The 23,573-nt window shown below is 47.7% G+C and overlaps 1 protein-coding gene and 1 pseudogene across 1 annotated transcript; one reads left to right on the top strand and one right to left on the bottom strand.

Moving 5' to 3' along the window:
• Nucleotides 1–3,586: 3,586 nt before the first annotated feature.
• On the top strand, nucleotides 3,587–23,136 carry DPH7 (diphthamide biosynthesis 7). The gene is made up of 7 exons (XM_058524637.1): nucleotides 3,587–3,672; nucleotides 5,603–5,697; nucleotides 6,409–6,581; nucleotides 10,766–10,835; nucleotides 10,959–11,024; nucleotides 11,277–11,449; nucleotides 22,610–23,136. Exons 3-7 carry the CDS (start codon nucleotides 6,473–6,475, stop codon nucleotides 23,062–23,064), a joined length of 873 nt encoding a protein of 290 aa, XP_058380620.1. The 5' UTR covers nucleotides 3,587–3,672; nucleotides 5,603–5,697; nucleotides 6,409–6,472; the 3' UTR covers nucleotides 23,065–23,136.
• LOC131393761 (tropomyosin alpha-3 chain-like) lies at nucleotides 14,165–15,110 on the bottom strand (annotated as a pseudogene).
• Nucleotides 23,137–23,573: the final 437 nt, after the last annotated feature.

Here is a 23,573-nt window from a genome sequence, read left to right as displayed (position 1 = left end):
TAGCTGTTCGTCAGAAAATCACATCGAAAGGGAAGTGCCTGGGATCTTTTGGCTGAGCCAGAGAACACCACGCTGGGTCCCAGTGGCTCATCTGGAATAGCCTTGAGCTGGGGATTACTGTCCAGTGTGTCCGCTGGGAGCTGGTGCTGCAGCTGGCGGCTGTTCCCTATCCGATTGTGCTGTCCCCATGCTATTTGTTAGAGACCCTGAAGCCTGTGCTGGTGAAGGGCTGTGGGCTGGGGCCAGGGAGGGAGCCATAGGGGTTCTGGAGTTGTCCCATGTGGCAGCTCCTGCTCCTTGCTCACATCACCACCGTGGCCTCCTGGAGCAGATGCCATCATGAAGGTGCTGTTGAGTCCACAGACTTTTTATCCATTTGCTTCCCTTGTCCCTTATCTGATCCTCAGCCCCTGGTTTCTTTTCTGATGGCTCCAACCTCTTGATCTTTGTAGCCATACATCTGAGAGCGTCTATGAAAGTTCAACATTCAGGTAGTCAAAATGTAGGGCTTGTTTCTCACCTGTTTGGAGTGAAGTGTGGGGCAGCTTGGCCAGACCATCTTTTGTGCCAGATCGAGATGTGTGGTTCAGCCATTTCAGAATGTCCTGTTGCTGAACCTTTCCTGCTTCTGTGCTTCAGCTCCATCTGAGCTGACTCATATCTGTATTTCTGGCCATAGCTCTGGTACGGAACTGCAGGCTGAATATCCAGGTATCCGTGAGGATTACAGTCTCAACATGTCCAGTTTCCTGGAGCTGCCATAACAAAGTATCACAAACTGGGTAGTTTCAAACAACAGAACATATTGTCTCAGTTCTGGAGGCAAATCAGGGTGTTGGCAGGGCCATGCTACTACTGAAGGTGCTAGGGAAAGGTGTGTTCCAGGCCTCCTGACTTCCGGCAGCCTTTCCTTGCAGATGCTTCAAACCAATCCTCCGTTTTCACATTGTCTTCCCTCTATGGATGTTTGTCCCTGACAGACCAAATCTTCCCTTCATAAGGACACACTCCTGTTGGATTAGGGCCCACCCTAATGACCTCATTTTAACTGGATTATTTCCATAAAGACCATTTCCAAAGGTCACATTCTGAAGTACTGTGGGATACGACTTCAACATATCTTTTTTGGCGGGACACGATTCAATGCATAACAAAATGTCCAAAACTTGCCTACCTCAAACCTGTCCTGTAGACCACACTAATCTTTTTAAATGGTTTCAGCACGTACTCAGTTTCCCAGATCAGATGGTGGCTGTACTGGGTCTTCTCCCTTACATCCTAAATCTAACTAGCGGACCGGATCCTGCCTCTTGGGGCCCAGATGCCTGCTCTTGCTGCCCTCTGTCCACCTTCCTGCCCACCACCCTGCCCATGGGCCCTGCAGCTGGCCCTGTCTCCTTGCTGCGCTGTCCTGGCAGGCAGGTCTTTGTACCCACCGACGTGCCCCACTTCTTGCCCAATGGGCAGCCCCCTAGAGTGGACATGAAGAGGGACAGGGAGGGCAGCCAAGGCCCAAGGCCTTTGGGTGTATCGTGGACTCTGCTCCCTGAACGTCTAGCCCCTCTGCATACGCCCACGTCCATGTCCTGCTTTCCTCCTCGTTGCTCGCCCTTCAGGGCCCAGCTCTCCCGCGATTCCCCGCGGGACTCTGATTCCGTGTGGGACTCGCGCTGTCCCCTCCAAGCCCCCAGTCTCGGGGCCAGGGCCGGGGGTGCGCCCTGGCACGTGGGGTCCGCCGGCCGGCAGGGGGCGCGGGAGCCCGGCCCCGGAAGGAGTCGGAGGGGGAAGAGACTGCGGAAGTGGAGTAAGTGCCAGCCCTAGGTTGAGCTTTCCGTTCGCCGCTCAGGCCCCGGGCCCCCAGCCTCAACCCCGCTCTCACCCCCGTCCCGGCCCCGACCCCGCGACCCCCCTCTCACCTGTCGCCCCGGCCCCGCCGACCCCGCTCTCACCCCGACCCTGACCCCGCGAACCCGCTCTCACCCGGACCCCGCCCCCGCGACCCCGCTCTCCCCCCGCCCCGGCCCCGCGACCCCGCTCTCACCCCGGCCCCGAACCCGGAGACCGCTTTCACCCCCTCCCCACGCCGCCTCCCATCCTGGCCTCGTCACGCCGCCTCCCCCGCCCGATCTCCTCCACTCCCGTCGCCACCGGGTCCTTCGACTGCTGGGCGACGGGCAGTCGCGTCCGGCTGCTGCAGGCGGTGGACACGGAGTACACGGCGGACTCGGTGGAGTGGTGCCCGCTGGAAGGCTGCAGGCATCTGCTGGCCTGCGGCTCCTACCAGCTGCGGAAGCCGGAGGACCAGCCCGCCGACGCGGAGGGCAAGGTGCGCGGAGCCCGCCTGGCCTCGGGCGGTCTCCACCCTGGGTCCCGGGTCTGCATTCCCCGGAAGCTAAGGCCCCACTTCAAACTCCGCTCTCAGAAGGGTCTCAGGAAGGGCGAGAACAGGCTCCGGAGAGGCAGAGCCGACCACGGTTGTTGGGACCTGGCTCTCTGGTCTGCACCGCGGGAAGCGGAGGGGCTGAAAGAGGAAAGTCTCCTGTGGACTGGCACCGGGGATGGAGATGCGACCTTGGCCTTGTGGCCAGAACATAGGCTAGAAACAGGGGCATCTTGAAAGCAGCATGTTGTGTGTGTGCCGGTGAGGCTCGAGCTCATGGTTGAAGTCTAAAGAGAAAACGGGATTTTCTAGGAGCCGTACCTAATCCCTTGAAGGCTTCTGCACAGATCCCAACCAGGACACCTTTAAGAATGTGAACTGGCTCTGGAGCAGCAGGCCAAAGCCAGGACTGTCCAGGGAAACTGGTCCTGTGGTGACCCTCACCATAGCTGGTCCCCGTTAGCTGTTGAGAAGGAGCATTCTGTGCTGGGTCCAGCAGAGCTCATCTTCCTGCTCATTAATCCCATACAAGAGAAGAGACAGTCAGGGGTGCTGCTTCCAGGCAGAGTTCCAGACCCTCGGCAAACCTTTTCTTTCCCTGGACCCCTTTTCCCATCCCTTGGGTTTCTCAGTATCTGTTAGGGTAATCAGAGAACACATCTGCATTTTTTGTAGAGTGGACTGGACGTAGACAAGCCTCACATCCGTGTAGGACGTCTCTGCCTGTATAGTTTCAATGAGGACGGCTCTGCTTGCCCCTTGGTTGAGATCCAAAGAAGAGATACTTCTGCAGTCCTGGACATGAAATGGTATGACGGTAACAATCCACTTGTCTGGAATTTGTCATGAATATCTATTCACTTAATCAGGTGAGCCTGATGCCTGGCGGCATTCAACAAAGTGGAGAAATGTCTGCACTTTGGATGCATTTCTTTACTGTCCTGCTAACCTGTGAGCACTTGGAGGCGGCTGTAGACTTGGGGCTTGTTTCCTTTGTCAGTTTCTGAGCCCTGGAGTTAGTATCAGTCTGGGAAGTGGTGCTGGTTTCTTGCTGCATAAGCTGGGGAATCTCGTTGGAGCAGAATTGTAGGTTCCAACCTGGTTTTGGAGCTGGAATTTAAATAGTCAATTACTGGGGTGCGTAATGCTCTCTTGTACTCTGGGTATATCCCATGTTCTGACTGGCGTGTGAATTCTTTCTCAGGTGCCACATCCCGGTGGCTGGCTGTGCCCTCTTGGGTGTGGCAGATGCTGGTGGATCCATAGAGCTGCTCCGCTTGGTGGGATCTGAGGTCAGTGACTGGGGCCAGGCTTTGTGGGGGATGGAAGGAAGCTGAATGAAGAGGGTTTGGGAGGGAGGCTGTGCCAATACAAACATTTTTATAACATAGTTTCTGTTCGGTGGTGAACTTTATCATAAAGCCTTCCGAGGTAGTATGTAGTCTATTTTAAATTATTGAGATCTGCATCTGACTCCGAGAGGAGGTCACCTTATGCGTGACCAGTAGAAGGGCTGAAGTGACAGGCTGTTCATTCACCTGTCAATGGATTTGAAAGTTCTTCCATAAGGAAAGCCTGGACCAGCATTCTTGGGTTGATGATGCTGGGGCTAAGAATAGCAATGAATTTCCTATGTGAAAATGGTACAGTCATCCCCCCCTTACCCGAAAGGATACGTTCCAAGACCCCCAGTGGATGCCTGAAACTGCAGATAGTACTGAACCCTATGTGTACTATGTTTTTTCCTATATATACAGACCTACAGTAAAGGTTAACTTAAAAATTAGGCACAGTAAGAGATTAACGATAGTAACTAATAATAAAATAGAACAAGTCTGACAATATACTGTAACTAAAGTTAAATAGATCTTAGCAACCTCAGCATATGATTTTTTTTCTTTCCTTATTAAGTTGAGAACTTTCACCTTTTCACTTAAAGGGAGCACTTTACGGCTTCTCTTTGGCATATCCAAATTGCCAGCATTGCTACTTTGCACTTTGGGCCATTATTAAGTGAAATAAGGGCTATTTGAACACAAGCACTGTGATACCATGACAGTCGATCTGTTAACCAAGTCAGCTACTAAGTGACTAATGAGCAGGTGGTGTATACAGTGTGGATCTGCTGGACAAACGGGTGGGACGACGCGGGACAGCACGAGATTTCACGCTGCTCAGAATGGTGTACAATTTAAAACTTGAGAATTGTTTACTTCTGGAATTTTCCACTTAATATTTTTGGATCATCGTTGGCCGTGGTTAACAAACCACAGATAAAGGGGGGACTACTGCATTTCTCACTGATAGTTAGGAAATCATGTGATTCCTGTGTGAATTTTTCTAACAGTTTGACAGCAATCCTGTACTATGCATTTCCAGAATGACTGCGTGTGAGTGTTAGGGGAGGGAGGTAACAGAAGTCACGTAGTGAGTGGGGTGCAGTGAACAGCCCACAGGACATGACTGTGGGAGGGACACACAAATGTGGGTGCTGTGAATGAGACTGGAGCAGAGGTCCAGCTGGCACTGGATTCATGGCAACTGAGGGCTTGTGCAGAAAGGGCCTTGCTTTATGCCAGCTGAGAGAAGCAGCCCTGTCTTAAGAATGAGGGAGGAAATATCTGAGGAAGTCTGTGGGCCCATAAATCAGAGTTGAGGGCAGGAGCACATACACCCAAGAGAGGACCCTGATGAAGCAGCCTGCTGGGAGCCTGTTGACAGAGTTAAGCACTGTCCAGATTGTTTAGGTAATAAACATTACATAGATCTTAGAGAAGAGAAACAGCATTTTGATGGCTAGTTGTGGCTTATGAAAGGGAAACCAGAGGAAAGTTCCTGTTGTCTCCGTCTCTGGATTCAGAATATGCCAGCATCCTTGGAGGCCTGGGTTGCGGGGAGAGTCTCTACCAGAGGTGCTTCCCGGAGCCTGCATGGGTGCTGTGGTGGTGTCTAGGAGTGCATGGACAGTGCGAGGGGGTTTGAAAAGCGGAGAGACCTGCTTCCTCCAAGGTCACGTGTGTGGGAAAGCCCTCCCACAGGGGTGTGAGCTCCTGGAGGGCAGGGGCCAGTTTTCTGGTGTCTTCAGGTTCTGCTATGAATGGGTGACTGAGACACTTTGTTCCCCCAGGAGTAGATGAGGGAACGGTGGCATACCTGAACTGGAGGAGTAATCTTCTCAGGGCTCTGGGCTGTTTCCCTCAGATTGCGTTGCTTTCTTTCCAGTAGAACACTTACACACTACAGCCACTTTCTAGCTTCGTCCTCGAGAAGGAGTGTCTGGCTTTGTCCCTCGATTGGTCCACTGGGAAAACTGGAAGGTAAGGGTCAGCATTGCTGAGGGACCTGAGTCTTTCCTGTGAGGATCCATTCCTGTTTTCATGCATGCGAGAGTTAAAGCCACCTCTGTTGGCTTGCTTGTGGTTCCCAAACCTGGGAATGTCATAAGCAGTCCTAATCAAAAAAGAAAATTATCCCAGCCTTTTATTTTTTATTTTATTTTTTGAGGAAGATTGGCCCTGAGCTAACATCTATTGCCAATCTTCCTCTTTTTTTTCTTTCTTTTTTCCCCAAAGCCCCCAGTACATAGTTGTAAATCCTAGTTGTAGGTCCTTCTAGTTCTTTTATGTGGGATGCTGCCTCAGCATGGCTTGATGAGTGGTGAGTAGGTCCGCGCCCAAGATCCAAACTGGCGAACGCTGGGCCACCGAAGCAGAACATGCAAACTTAACTGCTGCGCCACCGCGCCGGCCCCGAGAATCCCAGCATTTTAGATGAAAAGGGATAGTGCTTTCATCAAGAGGAGTGTCAGCTCCTTGTTTATTTTGATAAGCTAAGTGGTAGCTTTGGTCTCTGCCAGATGCCCAAGCAAGCCTCTTAAGAGGCGTGTCCACGTACCAGGTCCATGGAGAACCTCTCCCATGACATGTCTTAGGGGCATAAAATGGTACCAATTGAGAACAGAAGAGGGTGATGAGTTTGGGTCAATGAATAAAGTTCAGCCAGTTTCTCTGTTTGTTCTCTGTGTCTAGAGCCAGTGACCAGCCCTTGAAAATCATTAGCAGCGACTCCAAAGGGCAGCTCCACCTCATAAGCATGAACGAGGCGGGGCCCGGACTGCAGGATGTCGCCACATGGCAGGCCCATCACTTCGAGGCCTGGATTGCTGCTTTCAATTACTGGCAGACAGAAATTGTGTATTCAGGTTGGTACTCCTCTGCTGGGTGTCGGCCTGTGAGGGAGGGAGCTATGTTGTCATCACAGTCCCCTTTCTGGAGACTTGCTGAGGGAAGCAAATGGGGCATGCGTCAAGGCCGTGATTCGGGACATGTTGGGATCTTGAAGACCTTCTGTGGAGAATGCATTTTCTGGGACAAAAGCTGTCTTTGGTGCTCACCACTTAGTGGTTCCTCTGAGAGCCCGGTGCGGTTTGCTGCAGGCCTTCAGGGTCTTGGGAGGTGCTCCTGATGTTGGAGCAGGGCTCTCAGTGTCGAGTCCCTTGCTCTCCCTCTCAGAACCCAGTCAGAGCTCCCGTGCTCTTTGCCTGGTGCTTCTGGGTCCAGCATTGACTTCGTCACGTTGGATTTCAGGTTCGTCTGTTCCCTTTTTGGATACAGTTTACCTCCCCAAAGAGAAGGAAGCATGAGAGGGAGAGGATTAACTTCCTGGTATTGTGAGTGGCATGTATTTGGGGGATGCTGACGTGGGCATGAGAAATGAACAGAACCAGTGGTTCCAGGAATGAGGTTGCTTTGGTCAGCTTCTCTCACCCAGGCAGATAACTCATGGGAGGGGGAGGTGTTGGTCTCTGAGAGAAGACAGAGAGGAGCTGCTGAGTTTGCAGAGAGGCATAGAAAAGGCCTCACCCCTCATTTCCTTCTCCATCCAGGTGTTGGTTGTGTGCTGAGCTCCACACTGAGAGGTGAGATCAGGTCACTTCATGGGTCTAGAGCTGAGCCTTTACTCCCTGTGTCTCCTTGTTTCACACCTGCTCTTCCCTTAATGCAGGACAGGGTCTTGTCACCCAAATCAGACATCTCTGCCCTCACTCCTCCAGTGAGTCCGGGTCCGATTAATTTTATCCTCTAAGCCTTTGTCAAAATTGGCCATCTCCTTCCCTCTCCACGTGTCTGGGCCACCATCTCATCTCGTTTGTCATAGCAGAGTGCTAAGTGATAGCCCTATATTCATTCCTGACCCTTTCCAATCCAGTCTCCACTCTGTAGCCAGAGCAGTTGTTTTAAAAACATGCAGACTTTATCACACCTCACTCTTCGTTAAAACCCTTTGCAGCTCCCATCCAAAATACTTGATGAGAGCCCCTCAGCCTTGCGTATGTAATCAGATCCGTGCCTACCTTTCTGGCTGTATTTTGAGTGACTTCTCTTTGTTTTCAGTCTTCTTTTCCTCAAATATTCCACCTTCTCTCCAGTCTCAGTGTTGGATCACATGATGTTTCCTTCACAGGTTAATCTACTTTTCTGGCAGGGCTCAGCTTAAAATCTTATCTTTAGAAATGCTGGCCAGGCCTGAACCCTTGTCATCGCTCTCGTGGCACCCTGTGCTCATCCTAATTATGATTGTGTGTTTAATGCTTATCTTCCCCTGAGAGAGTCCTTGCTACATTATTTGCTATCACACCCTTGAGGAGTCTCAGTGAGAATAATAAAAGTTTAATTTTCTAAGGTCTCTCATTCTTGGATTAGTTCTTCTACCTTGAGGCTTAGCTAATTCAAAGCAAGGGTGTAATGGGGCAATGACTTAATAACTCAGGACCAATTCATTCACTCAGCAAATGTTTATGGAGACCTACTGTGTGCCAAGCCCTGTTCCAGGTGCCGGGGAGACATCAGTGAACAAGACAGACAACGGTCCCTGCTTTCCTTCAGCTCATGTTGAGTGAGAGGAGATGGACAGTGAACACTAAGAATTCTGTGTAATAAATAAGGAAATTGCACAGTAGGTCAGAGGTGATAAGTGCTTTGGAAAGAAGAAAGGTAGAAAAGGGTGAGGGATCGGGGCACTGCGGGCAGGTGCTGATTGTCCTGTTATAGAGTGTCGTCACAGGAGGCCAAGGCCCTAAAGCAAGAGAGAGCCTGGTGTGTAGGAGAGTAGCAAGTAGCCAGCATGGCCAGAATGACACGAGTGAGTGGTAGAAGAGAAGAAGGTGAGATCAGAGGTCACAGCACCTTGCAGGCCTCAGGAAGGACTTTGGCTTTTGCTCAGAATGAAATAGAAGCCATTGCAAGATATTGAGCAAAGGAATGACATTTCCTAACTTATATTTCAAAATTTAACAGGATCTCTTTGGCTAATGTGTTGAGTATAGACTGCAAGGGGGTGAGGGCGGAGCCTGGAGCCTGGAGATCTGTCATCCAGGTGAGGGATGAGAATGACTTCGACCAAGTTGGAAGCAGTGGAGATGAGGAAAAGTGGTGGGGCTCTGGACATGTGTGAAGGTAGATCAACAGGATTTCCTGGTGGAGTGAATGCGGAATGTGAGAGACAGAGGAGAGTCCAGTGTGTAAAGAAGCCACAACCAGCTGTCTACAAATTTGTCAAAGAATGGCAGCTTCTTTGAGGCTCACCCACAGACTTTGTGCCTGGGTCGACTTATTCTGCTGGTTCGTTCACTTAATCACAGATCATATTCATCCCATATTCCTTCTGTCTGTTACAGGCATCTGTAGTGTGCTCACTAAGTACCTATTGGATGGGTGGGTGGTTGGGGAAGGTGGATGGGTGGATGGATGGGTAGATGGATGGAAGGTGGGTGGATAGATGGATGGAAGGTGGGTGGATAGATAATGGATAGATGGGCAGACGAGTGGGTGGATGGCTGACTGGAAAGTAGGTGGGAAGATAGGGGTGTGGATGGCTGGCTGGCTGGAATGTGAATGGATGGTTGGGTGGGTGGGTAGAGGGATGGATGAGTGGATGTATGGAAGATGGATGGATGGATGATGGATATGGGTGGGTAGAGGGATGGATGAGTGGATGTGTGGAAGGTGGATGGGTGGATGATGGATATGGGTGGGTAGAGGGATGGATGGGTGGATGGATGGTGGACAGGTGGATGGATGGATGATGGGTATGGGTGGGTAGAGGGATGGATGGGTGGATGGATGGTGGACAGGTGGATGGATGGATGATGGATATGGGTGGGTAGAGGGATGGATGAGTGGATGTGTGGAAGGTGGATGGGTGGATGATGGATATGGGTGGGTAGAGGGATGGATGGGTGGATGGATGGTGGACAGGTGGATGGATGGATGATGGATATGGGTGGGTAGATGGATGGATGAGTGGATGTGTGGAAGGTGGATGGGTGGATGATGGGTATGGGTGGGTAGAGGGATGGATGGGTAGATGGATGGTGGACAGGTGGATGGATGGAAGGAGGGATAAAGGATGGGTGGGTGAATGGTGGATGGATGGAGTGGTCAGGTCTAGGTGTTTTTTTTTTTTTTTTAAGATTTTATTTATTTATTTTTTTCCCCCCAAAGCCCCAGTAGATAGTTGTATGTCATAGCTGCACATTCTTCTAGTTGCTGTATGAGGGACGCGGCCTCAGCATGGCCAGAGAAGCAGTGTGTCGGTGCGCGCCCGGGATCCGAACCCGGGCCGCCAGCAGCAGAGCGCACGCACTTAACCGCTAAGCCACGGGGCCGGCCCAAGTCTAGGCGTTTTTGTTGTTGGTTTTTTTTTTGTTTTTTTTGCTTCTCTTCATCCTCCCTCAGGGCCTTGCTCATCAGCCTTTTTTCCTTTGCTTAAGATATCATCTCCCTGTATCTTGGTGTTGCTTTTCTTCAGAGACTGGTTGTGGTCAGGGCACCAATTCCCCTGTGTTACTGTTCTTTCAGTTCCCCTAAAACAAGCTCAGAGGCCCTTTGTACCATGAGATTGTAAAGAACATTTCCCTTGAAAACATGTGAGGGTGTGTTGAAGCTTCCAGAACCTTAAGAAGTCCTCATGTTCACAGCCTCCTGCATACAGTTCCTGTTCAGAGTTCTTTGGTATGGCAGCTCTGGTTCATGGCAGCCAAGAGCATTGACTGCTGGGGCTTGAATAGAAGGCACTTTAGCCACATGTGACCTGGTAACTCTACCCCTGTAACTTCCTGGTCTTCCCCTTTATTCCTACAGGCATAGCCCATTGGTCTTTCCCTTCTTCCCTGCAGGCACCCTCTTCAAGTCTGAAGACACAATTACGGCACAGGGTGACTTTCTGGGGTGCTGTCTCTGGGGCTCTTCTGCCTGGTGGCAACCTGAAACCACCCAGGAAAAGTCGCTCATGAGAATTTCCTTGCAGACGTAAATTCTCTCCCTGAGAAATGGCCATTTCCTGTTATCAGTGCCATTGTCAGTGGGCATTTCTGTTTCCACACAGGTGGGGATGATGGCCTTCTGAAAGGCTGGGACACCAGGACCCCTGGCACATCTTTGTTCACCAGCAAGAGGTAAATCATCAAGGGGCCAGTGCTCAGCATGGAACACCAGCTCTCCCTGTCTCTCCTCCGTGGACTTGCCGCTGGAGAAGTGCCCTGCCTAGGTGCTGCTCAGGTTGTGCCTTTTGCTTACAGACACTCCATGGGTGTGTGCAGCATCCAGAGTAGCCCCCACAGAGAGAACGTCTTGGCCACGGGAAGGTGAGTCCGCTGGAGTAGGTTCACAGGGGTCTTTGCATCTTTCACTTCCTTTTCTCATCTTGACCGTTGTGATGTTTCATTGGGCCAGCTCTCAAACCAGAGTGTAGGTATCTGGGTTTGGTAAAGGGAACTTGGTCCTAGAGGGATGAATGGGATGGGTCTCCCTGGGAGATGTTCCCTGCCATCTAGGGGCCTTGGGGAGTAAGTGGGCATTGGCTTTGCTGCATGCTCTCTCTGGTTGATTGGTTTCAGCTATGATGAGCATGTTCTCCTGTGGGACACTCGGAACATGAAGCAGCCATTTGTAGACATGCCCGCGCACGGTGGGGTGTGGAGGCTCAAGTGGCACCCTTTCCACTACCACCTGCTCTTGGCAGCATGTATGCACAGTGGCTTTAAGATCTTCAACTGCCAAAAGGCAATAGGTGAGTGGGGGGCCCGTGGCAGCTGAGCCTGGGGTGGAGGCTCCCAGTTTCCTGCCCTCTCACTCTACCAAGCTCTTCCCTCACCTGCCAAACATTCCCAGGGTCACACTCTAGGCCTTGCCGTGATCCATAGCTGCGCCAACTCTGAAATCTCAGTTTCAAGCACTCTGCTGTCTATAGTTTTTACCTGACCAGCTCAATTATTCTGGAACCTTCTGCATTTTAGCGATTCTCTGACCATACTGGGACTTCTAGTTAAGAAGTGTTACCACTTGTCACTTTCATAACCATCCTTGGCCTCCCTCTGCCATGGTCTTCCTGCCTGTGGACAGTGTGGTCTCCACAGTCTGATGTTCCTAACATACCTAAACTCTCTTCCCTTGCGCCCTTCCTCACACTTTCTGGGCAGAACCCAGCACTGGTTAAAATCCAACTTTGCTTATGCCCGAGCCACAGAATGTGGCTGGAGGGAAGCTCCTGTGGGGTCTCACTTCAAGTTGATGCTGTGGTGGGTCCTTGTAATTGCCAGGTGAACCAGGGCCTTTCCCTAGCCAGTAATTCTTCACTGTCAGAATGATTTCATGTTTTCTTCTCTTCTCAAACCCCCAGCACCTTATTTTCCCTCCTCACTCTCAGTTCATGATCTCCCCTACCCTTCCTCTGTACAATGATACTGCCTCGCCTTCCCACCATTGCTCCTAGGCCAGTCATCTTGGCACTGGGCTGTACTCAAGGACTTCCTTCCTCTTCTGTATCTTCAGTTCCTCTGTCTCTTTGGCATCATTTCTATTAGTTATATGAACGTGCTGTAATATTCTCATCTTCAAACTTGAGATCTTTCTTCCTTTTTTTTTTTTTTTGTGAGGAAGATTGGCCCCGAGCTAACATCTGTTGCCAATCCTCCTCTTTTTGCTTGAGGAAGATTGTCCCTGAGCTAACATCTGTACCCACCTTCCTCTGTTTTATATGTGGGATGCCACCACGGCACGGCTTGATGAGTGGTGTGTGGGTCTGTGCCCAGATCTGAACCTGTGAACCCGGGTGACTGAAGTAGAGCACGCGAGCTTAACCACTATGCCACTGGGCCAGCGCTTTCTTTTTCTTTAATGTAGGCATTTACAGTGATAAGTTGTTCTCTGAGCACTGCTTTCGCTACATCCCATGTGTTCTGGTATGTTTTATCTTTATTTTCATTCTTCTCAAAGTATTTTCTAATTTTCCTTGTGATTTCTTCTTTGACTCATTGGTTATTTATGAGTGTGTTATGTAGTTTCCACATTTTTGTGAGTGTCCTAAATTTCTTTCTGTTATTGACTTCTCTCTCTTTTTTTTTTGTTGGAGGGACTGGTTCTTTATTTCAAAAAGACACTTGTCAATTTTCAGTATCAAAACAGTTGCACTATTGGTTTCTCTTTCTCCCAATTGGTCCCCAAAGAGACCACACCAAAGGAGAGTACATTTTTAGCCAGTAAGCTGCAGGATGCACACCTAATAGACCTCACAGAAACCTCACCAAAAAGGGAGGATTGGGTAGGGAAAGAAACTTCAGAAGATCAGCACACTGCCGGCCCAGACTGTAGAGAGCTCTCACAGCCAAATGAGGTGGCCAGGATGCCCCAGCCCCCAAGAAGCAATGTTTCAAAATAATATAAAATTTAGAAACAGTTTTGTACATAAGCTATTCAAGATTTCTCCAGCACTAACTGATACGAAGCACAATGAGATGGCACTTTTAGAGACAGCAGTTTCAGACCCAGAAAAGGGTGATGAGATGAGTTTCATATGGCTAAATCAGTGGCCAAAACATAATTTTCCTTCCTTTCTTTCAAGGAGGCAGGAGAGCAGATAAGTTGTCACCTCAACGTAAGGTGCACATGATCCATTCTCTGAGTAGTTGGGAAGGGAGTAGAGATGTGACAAGGATTTGGTCTCAGAGAGAGGTATCACCGTCTTAATTTGTTTGGTCACTTCTGATGAAAAAAATAAAAATAAAATTGCCCAAAGATACCTTAAAGCTGAAAACCTGAACAGCACTTTTTTCTTTTTTGCTAACTCCTGGAATCACCCTTGTGGTTTGGCTGGTACTTTGTACAGAGTGATGAGGTTTCCCATAGTGGAGTCTTTCTCTGGGCTCTGTTTGGCTTTCAGTAAGGCAGGCCCATACCTCTTTCCTTCCTCTATGGAGAGGGCAATATGCGTTAAGCTAAGAAGTTACCTTCCAAAAGTGAGAAAGGGATTAGACTGCTGCTTCAGAACTGCGGAATTATTTGGAATGTTTTACAAATGGTTGCTACATCAACAACAACAAAAAAGGTAATTACAAAATGTGTACATCACAACATGCTTTTAGAGACACTTTGCATTGTGCTCACATTCCCTTAAATGTTGTTCCCAAAGGTGCTCAGCCTCTAGCCCAACTGGAATCTCTGGGGAGAGGCAGAGACAGTGGGCAAAAAGACACAGGGGTGGGGGTGGGAGAGGTGGCGAAAGGAGAAAGCAGCCTTCCAGTTGAAGATCAGCCCTCAGTTTATAATTTTTTATTTATTTATTTATTTCCCCCCCAAAGCCCCCGTAGATAGTTGTATGTCATAGCTGCACATCCTTCTAGTTGCTGCATGTGGGACGCGGCCTCAGCATGGCCGGAGAAGTGGTGCGTCGGTGCACGCCCGGGATCCGAACCCGGGCTGCTAGTAGCGGAGCGTGCACACTTAACCGCTAAGCCACGGGGCCGGCCCAAGCCCTCAGTTTAAAGGTCAGCTTCGGGCGGGCTGGCCTGAGGTGGAGTCGGGGTGAGAGGGAGGAGGAGTGGCGGGACAGGACTGTGGTGCTCTGCATCTCGTTCGGGTGAAGCAGAGTCTGGTCCAGCATCCTTTGTGTACAGAGGTGCTCCTCTTTGGTGCATTTCAGTTTCTCTTCCAAATCATCAGTTGTCTTTTCCAGCTTGGCTACCCATCTCTCAGCAAACTCAGCACGGGTCTCTGCCTCCTTGAGTTTATCAGTAAGCATCTCGATCTCTTCCTCATATTTGTCTTCTTTTTGAGAGCACTTTTCTTCAGCAGCACTCAGACACTTCACATTCTAGCCCATCAGTCTGATCTGCTCATCCATCTCTCGGCAACGGGACTCTGCCAGCTCAGCTCGTTCCTCGGTGCGCTGCAAGTCCCCCTCAATCATCAGCAACTTATGAGCCACCTCTTCATACTTCCTGTCTACCTCTTCCGCAATGTGCTTAGCTCCTTTGAGTTGGACTTCCTGGAGCGCCATCTTCTCTTCATCTTTCAAGGCTCGGCTTTCGCTGACCTTCATACCTCTCGCTCTCAGCAGCAGCTTCCTCAGCTCCCTCCAGCTTTTGCAGGACAGTGGCCAGGCGCTCCTGAGTGCGGTCCAGCTCCTCTTCAACCAGCTGGATCCCACGGTTCAAGGAGGCCACCTCAGCCTCAGCCTGTTCCTGGGCCTGCCTTTCTCCCTCCACTCCCCACTGGAGGCGCTCGGCCCTCTCCTCTGCATCATCCGCCTGCTGCTGCAGAACCTGGATCTCGTGCTTCACCGCCTCGATGGTGGTGGTCCCGGCCATGGTGCCCACCCAGCTCCTGCTCGCACTCGGGTTCCTGCCTCCTCCGCTTGGCGTTGCAGCTGCCTCTCCTATTGATTTCTGATTTTATTCTATTAGGTTGAGACTTGTTTTGTGGCCTAGTATGTGGCCTGTTCTGGAGAGTGTCTCTGTGCTCTTCAGAGAAGCGTGTGCTCTGTTGTGGGCAGCGTGCGTTGCAGATGCTGCTCAAGTGTTCTGTTTCCTTGTTGATCTTCTGTTTGGTTGTTCATTATTGGAAGTGGGATACTGAAGTTTCCAACTATTAGTGTTGAATTGTCTCTTTCGTCCCTAATTTCTGTCAGCTTTGGCTTCATGTATTTTGGTGCTCTGTTGTTAGGGGTGTATATGTTTATAACTGTTGTGTTTTCCTAAGGTATTGACCCTCGTATCATTATGAGGTGCCCTCTTTATCTCTGGTCACCTTTTTGTTTGTTTCAAAGTCCATTTCATCTGGTATTGGTGGAGCCACTCAAGCTCTCTTATGGTTGCTGTTTGCATGATGCGTCTTTTCTCGTCCTTTGCTTTCTGTCTCTTCATGGCTTTGAATCTGAAACATGTCTCCTGTATCGGGGTATGCAGTTTTGTCAGGGACATTACAGAAGTGACATTCTGCCCTCCTTAGTGTGCTGTGTCAGGGCACATGGCACCACTCTGTCCCTTTCCGCTAGCGTTAATGTGATCACTTGGTTAAGGGGTTCTCCCCCGGAGTTCTCCACTGTAAGAGTTACCGAGATTCCCTTTGTAATGAATAATAGTCTTTGCACCTGTGTTCCTTGTCAGACTTGTACTCAATCCATTGATGATTCTTGCCTGAATAAATTATTACCGCAAGTGCAAATTGGTGATTTTCTAACTACTATCATTCTTTCTACATTTTTAAATTAGTGTTCTTTTGTAAGGAAAAGTAAGAGCTTTCCTTTCTCCTATATGTCTGTCTGTATTTTTAGTATCCATACAGATTCATGAATTTTTATGTTATTCAATGGGTCATAATCCATTATTGCTGTTATTCATTATAATGTTCACATTGTCTTAGAGTTTTCCTGTGAAAGCCCCTTTAAGCTGTCTCTTGTGGCCTTTTCACATGTCCCTATTGATTTTTGAGTACTTCCTTGCTTTTTGGCACAAGATATACCAGGTTCATTTTGCATTTTACCTCTCCCATACCTGGAATCAGCTGTTCTCCAGGGAGTCCGGATCCTTAGTCGTGAGTGGTGTTTAGAATCCAAGATCTGGTAATTAGCGGTCTTATAATACTGGGATGTCATGTGTACGTGTGTGTGTGTGTGTGTGTGTGTGTGTGTGTTAGACCATGAGTTCACAGTGATGCCTCTAATTACGTTCCAGCTTTTGCTGTCCCCATTCTGCATGTGTCTCCCTTCTCCAGAGAACACCCTGGCTGCCAGCGAATGTGCTCATGTGCTCAGCCGTACAGAGTGGCCACTGGTGTCATTGCAGAACAAGCCTGCGAAGTAAACTCAGGATGCCCTGCGGTTCTCTGTGTCAGATTGATTTGATTATAGTCAAAGTACTGTGTTCAAAAGTTACTTGGATGAGATTTGTATTTTTTTTTCTTGTGTGGTTATTTGAAATACAGTTAGGTCTGTTTTTTTAAGGATTTTTTTCTTCATCCTCATTGATTTAATTTTTATCTTTTGAATGTGTAAAACATTAACAATGTTCCAGAAATTAAAATTATGTTAAAAAGTATGCGCAGAGGAATATCAGACCCTCCCCACCTTGTTCCCACTCACCTCTTGTAGATAACACATTTCATTAGGTTTTGGTTATAATTGTATGTCTTTTCGCAAAAATAAGCATATACGTGTATATATATATATATGCATACTTCTTTCTTGTACAAAAAATATTTTACATACACTCTTTCATACTTTGTTTATTTCATTTAAAGATGTATCCTGGAAATCACTCCATATTGGTTCATAGAGGTCTTCTTTGTTCTTTTAAAGTGATGTAGCACTCCATTTAGTGGATATACCATAGTTTTTTCATCCAATTTTCTTTTTTGTGTGTGTGTGTGAGGAAGATCAGGCCAGAGCTAACATCCAATGCAATCCTCCTCTTTTTTTTTTTTTTAACTGAGGAAGATTGGCCCTGGGCTAACATCCGTTCCCATCTTCCTCTACTTGATATGGGATGCCACCACAGCATGGCTTGACAAGCAGTGCGTTGGTGCTTGCCCGGGATCCAAACCCCGGGCCGCCACAGCGGAGTGTGTGCACTTAACCGCTTGCACCACTAGGCCGGCCCCTCATCCAGTTTTCTATGTGAGTATTTGGGTTATTTCCAGTATTTTGCATTTATAAATAATGCTTCCTATGTATCTTGTTTTGCGTATGTGTTTTCGTTTTGTTGGAGGTGTATCTTTAGGCTTACTGCCTAGATGTGGGATTGCAGGGTCAAAGATTCAATATATATCCAGTTTCATTATCTCACCAGCCATGTATGAGAATGCTGGCTTCCCCAGAGCCTTGCCAACAGAGTTTGTTGTCCAGCTTTGGGATTTTTGCATCTGATAGGTGAGAAATAACATCCGAGTAGTTTAAAATTGCATATCTCTAATTATGAGGGAAACTGAATATTTTTTCATATGCTAAAGAGCTGGTTTTATGAATTATCTTTGTCTGTCTTTTGCCTGTTTTTCTCTCTGGTTTCTAGTTGTTTTTCCCCTTGGTTTTTACAGAGTTCTTCTGTATTAGTGGTGTTAGCCCTTTATCTCTGGTATGTTGGAAATATTTTCTTTCAGTTTGTTGCCTTGATTTTTGCCTATGGTCTTTTTTTCCCACATGCAAAAGTTTTTTTTTTTTAATGTAATCAAATTTATAGATTTTTTTTCATTGAATCTGGATTTTGAGTCTTAGTTAAAAAGCCTTCCCCTCACACACTCAGTTTGTAAAGGAATCCTCCAGTGTTTTCTTCTCGTACTTGTATGGCTTCAGTTTTTTGCGGTTAGAACTTTGACCCGAGTTCTTACCTGTGGTGTGTGGAGCCCCCAGTGAATCGAGATGCCACCTTTCTTGTGTGTTGACTTTCCCTGGGTCCTTACACGATGTCTTGTCTTCCTATTCTGTCCCCCTGGCCGGAGTCCTGGAGCTTTGCAGTGCGTTTGTAAGAGTAGGTGTACTGCCTCCTCTCACTCTTCTTTTTCAAGGACTTCCCGACTATTCTTCTATTTGAACTTGAGCATCAGCTTATGTTGTCCCAGAAAAAAGCTTATTGGCTTTTTATAGGGATTGCATTAAATATACATTAACTTTACGACTGACTTATTTTATCATCTGGAGTCATCTTATACAAGAAAAGGGATATCTCTCCATTTGTTCAAGTCTGTTTTTCTATCTTTCAGAGGGTTTTAACATTTTTCTATGTATACATTGTATATTTCTTGTTAACTTCATTCCTAGGTAGTTTATCTTTATTGTTGCTATTGTGAATGGGGTTTTTCTCTTTCATTTTATCTTCTAAATGGATACTGTCTGAGTATTTGAAAGCTATTGGGTTTTTTGTTGGTAATTTCATATGCTGCTACCTAACTAAAGTTTTTGGTTTCTGTTAGTCTTTTTTTTTTTTTATAATTTTATTTATTTATTTATTTTTCCCCCAAAGCCCCAGTAGATAGTTGTATGTCATAGTTGCACATCCTTCTAGTTGCTGTATGTGGGACGCGGCCTCAGCGTGGCCGGAGAAGCAGTGCGTCAGTGTGCGCCCAGGATCCGAACCCGGGCCGCCAGCATCAGAGCACACGCACTTAACTGCCAAGCCACGGGGCCGGGCCGGTTTCTGTTAGTCTTATCATTGATTCTCTGGGTTTTCCAAGTAAATATCATGTAATCTGCAAAAATATATGGTTTTATTCTTTATTTTCCAATTCTAATGCCAATAATTGTTTTCTCTTGTTTACTTTCATCCATTGATATCTCCAATACAGTTTCAAAAAGGTGAAGGGCATCCTTGCCTTTTCTCAGACCTTGATAGGGATGTCCTTGGTGGTTCCCATTGAGTACGATAATGTATAAGGACTAAAGTGTATCTATTTTATTATATTGAAGGAGTGTCCATCAATTCCTGTTTTCTTGAGTATTTTTTTTAAACCAGGAATTGCTGAATTGTTGTCAAATGCTTTTATATCTGTAGAGCTGTGTTATTTTTCTCCTTAGATATATTAATATGGTAAATTTTGTAGATTTCCTAATATGGAATATATTTCTGGAATAAATCCCACCTCATTATGGTATGTTATTTTTTTAATGTGGTATTGGACTCTGGTGATATTTTTTTTTTTTTTCTTTTTTTTTTTTGTGAGGAGATCAGCCCTGAGCTAACATCCGCCAATCCTCCTCCTTTTTTTTTTTGCTGAGGAAGACGGCCCTGGGCTAACATCGGTGCCTATCTTCCTCCACTTTATATGGGACGCCGCCACAGCATGGCTTACCAAGCAGTGCGTCGGTGCGCGCCCGGGATCCGAACCAGCGAACCCCGGGCCGCCGCAGCGGAGCGCGCGCACTTAACCGCTTGCGCCACCGGGCCGGCCCCTCTGGTGATATTTTAATTAGGATTTTGCATTAATGTTGAAAGGTGACACAAATCTTCTTTTATGCTGTTTTTATCAAGATTAGATATCAGCATTACGTTTGGTTCATGTGAAAATCAAAACCAGAAGTGTGAAAAATTTTCTTCATTTTCTCTTCTCTTGAATAATTTATGCATCATTTGGATTATCTTTTCTTCCAAGAGTTGGTGAGTCTCCTGTAAGACTACCTGGGCCTGATCTACTGTGTATGGTAGTCGCTTTATCAGTTCCTCTGGAAATTGGTTTGTTGATGCTTTACGTCTCTACTGGAGTCAATTTTGGTGAACTGTATTTTCCTAGGCTATTATTCATTTCATCTACATTTTGAAATTTATTTGCATTAAGGTGTGTAAAGAAGTCACTTGTGATTTTTTAAAAAAAATTTCCTCTTTAATGGTTATTTCCGCTTTGTCATGTTTTACTTTGTATATTTATGCACATATACAAATACATATGGCAAGTTCTCTCTTTCTCCTTAGGTTAGCTACCGTTTTGTCATGTCTTTTGAAGAAGTGGGGTTTAGTTTTTATTACAGTTGTGTGGTTTTTCTGTTCTCTACTTCATCACTCACTCTTTTGATCTTTGTGGTTTCCTTCCTTGTGCCTCCTTGGTTCTTTTTCTAGTATTTTGAGTTGGGAATACAATTCACATACCTTATTATTTTGCTTGTATTAATTTAGGGGTTTTTATGTCTGAATTTTTCTGATTTAAGCATATTTTTAGGTTCTGATGTGTAGTACAGTCATGCACTGCATAATGACACTGGGGTCAATGACAGACCACATGTATGACGGCAGTCCCTTAAGATCAGTTCCCTAGAGCCTTAGGTGTGTCGTAGGTCCTGCCGTCTAGGTGGTGAGTTCACTCTGTGGTGTTCGAGCAAAACTGGAATCACCTAAGGATGCCTTTCTCAGGAACCATCCCCGTCGTCAAGTGATGTGTGACTGTGATTTCATTTTCATTTTTTAAAAAGAAATTTGGTGATTTGAGTTTATATTTCCCCTTTGACCCAAGTGTGGTTTAGTAGGTTTTAAAATTTTTTTTTTTTATAATTTTATTTATTTATTTTTTCCCCCAAAGCCCCAGTAGATAATTGTATGCCATAGCTGCATATCCTTCCAGTCGCTGTACGTGGGACGCAGCCTCAGCATGGCCGTAGAAGCAGAGCGTCGGTGCACACCCGGGATCCGAACCCGGGCCACCAGCAGTGGAGCGCGCACACTTAACCGCTAAGCCACGGGGCCGGCCCATGTTTTAAAATTTCTAAGTGGAAGGACTCTTTTGTTTTTTGACTGTTATTAATTTTTAATTTTATTGCATTATGATTAGAGAGCATTGCTTGTACTATTTCTATTTTATGGAACTTTTCAATCCTTTTTTGCCTAGCATGATTGTTCTGTTCATGTTCCACGTGCACTTGAGTAGGAGACATGTCTGTATTACTGGGTGTGATGTTACTGTGTGGCCGGAGGACCAGCCATGTTCACTGGGTTACCTGGGGCCTGGCCGGGGTCCTGGCCAGCAGTGGGTGCTTTGAGTGGTTGTTGGAAAGGCTGTGGCGAGCCCTTATTGTCCCAGCGGCCCCATCTCCCGATCCCGTCCAGGCGTTAACACAGAGGACAGGGATGGTTTCCTGGGGAGCCTCCTCCCATGCGTGTTGCCTGAGCGCCTCTCTGGCTGAGGAAGCTCGGCATCTGGCTCCTCTGGAGCCGCCTCTGCCCAGGCGCCGCGCTGGGTTAGGGAGTAGGATCTCCTGTGTCATCGTTGTGTCCGTGGCTTGTTTCCCAATTCCAGCATCGACCTAGTCTGCGCCTCTCCTTTCTTCATCATTGCTCATTCTGATCATCACTCAGACATTGTGGCATTGATCCCTGCACTTGGGAGGCAGCAGTGGCCACCCTTTCAGAGTGTCGTGGCTGTCCAGGCTTACTGAAGACCTGAATGGCCACCAGGCTTCCAGCTGCTGACAGTTCTCTAAGTCCACATCCCCAGCTCACAGGCCACTAGCTTTCCATGGCAGCTCTTGCCAGCCCCAGCCTTGACCTGGACCACCTCAGGTTTGGCAGCACCTCATCATTTCTTTTTCTGGTCAGATGTCACTTTCAAACCTTCTGCAGCTGGGTACTGTCTGGAAGCAACCCTGACCTCTTTCCAGTCCCACCCTCCAGCCTCAGAGTTGCCACAGCAACTTACCCTAAGGAAAACTGCTCACGCTTAAACTCTTCAATGACTCCTTTCCAAGCTAAAATTCCAACTCTTTAATGGAGCATGCTGCACTTTGCATGATTTTGACCCTCCGGTTATGTGTCACCACTCCCCGACGGCCTTCAGCCACGTCCACTTGTGTGTGGTTCCTCACGTCAGGTTTTTTCTACCACTGTACTGCACACGTGCTTGTTCCCTGTTTCCCATACATCTCTTTCTCTCTCATATGGATGACTCTTGTCCTTTGCTTTAAGTCTTAACTGAGAGGGCCGGCCCCGTGGCTTAGCGGTTAAGTGCGCGCGCTCCGCTGCTGGCGGCCGGGGTTCAGATCCCGGGTGTGCACCGACGCAACGCATCTACAGCCATGCTGAGGCTGTGTCCCATGTACAGCGACTGGAGGGATGTGCAGCTATGGCATACAACTATCTACTGGGGCTTTGGGGGAAAAAATAAATAAATAAAATTAAAAAAAAAAAAAAAAAGTCTTAACTGAGAGGCTTTTACCAAGTCCTCCGACTTGGAAAAGCACCCATGCATCTGTGGTTCTGTAGCCCAGGCTGATTCCTCTCTCAGGCACACACAGCATACTCACTTCTCTGCTCACCTGTCCCCGTCTCAATGATTCTTGTGCACGACACACAGTGGTTGCTGATGAGTGAGTGGCTGTTCTTGGCAGAGTCTCCCTTTGAGGGTGGGCAGGGGCCATTGGTTGGGGGTGATGAGACGGATTCTTGGTAACGTTGCATTTCCTGTATTCTCCTGTCTCTTCCAGAGGAGAAGCAGGAAGCATATGCAGTCTCTGTGTCTCATACGTTGCCCAACTCACTGGTGTATGGAGCTGATTGGTCCTGGCTCTACTTCCACCATCTGCCAAAGACTCAGCAGTCATTCTGCTCAGGGTCTTTTCCCTGCAGCGACCCAGGAGCCAGAACAGCAGATCTGGTCTATAACCTGAAGGTTGTGGGCCAGTCGCCTGCTGCCTCTTCTGATCGTTTAGCAGCCGACGATAAAGAGGGCCATAGCAAACCCCAGAGTGGAGGCAAACCGAGGACTGCCCTCCAGCCACTCTCAGAGGGCGTGAAGAGCGGCAGCCAGCTGCACACTGCAGAGGCCACAATCTGTGACTGTGGCCTCTGTTTGCAGGCAGCAAACTTGGACATCAACCTTCTAGCCACGTGCTCCTTTTATGATCACGTTCTTCACCTCTGGAAGTGGGAGAACCGCTGAGCTAGGGAAGAGTTTGCTTGGTTTGAAATCATTAAGACCATTTCCACAAATAAAACCAAGAGTGCGACTGTATTTGGTCTGTGAATGAACTGCCCTCAGAGCATATCCTTGAGATTCTTACTGCAGTCTCTGCAGGTTACTGTATAGGGCTCAGTGCATCTTATGGAATCTACAGTATAGACAGTTAAGAAACTGTTGGCTTCTCTTAAGGAAACCTGTCTGCTGGGGCCCTTGAAAATGGGGATTCTGTCTGGCAGCAAAAGGGCCTTTGCCCTAGCCTAGCATGCTGCTGGGCGCGGGGAGTGGGAGGGCTTGGTTCCTAGCTCTCAGACTTGTCAGTTTCTTGTGTCGAGTTGACTTTTACTTCTTCATATTTATTTAAGCAACTATTTATATTAACTAGATGAAGTTTTTTTTTTTTTAAAGCTACTTTATAACACCAGAAATAGTTTTAATTGAACATTTAAAAAGATTACCTCATTTAGGCACCAGAGTGCTTGTATTATTAA

This window comes from Diceros bicornis, chromosome 28 (genome assembly GCF_020826845.1).
Source record: "Diceros bicornis minor isolate mBicDic1 chromosome 28, mDicBic1.mat.cur, whole genome shotgun sequence".
Classification (NCBI taxonomy): domain Eukaryota; kingdom Metazoa; phylum Chordata; class Mammalia; order Perissodactyla; family Rhinocerotidae; genus Diceros; species Diceros bicornis.
Note: the sequence above shows the minus strand (reverse complement) of the source record. Positions and strands in the feature narration are given on the sequence as shown.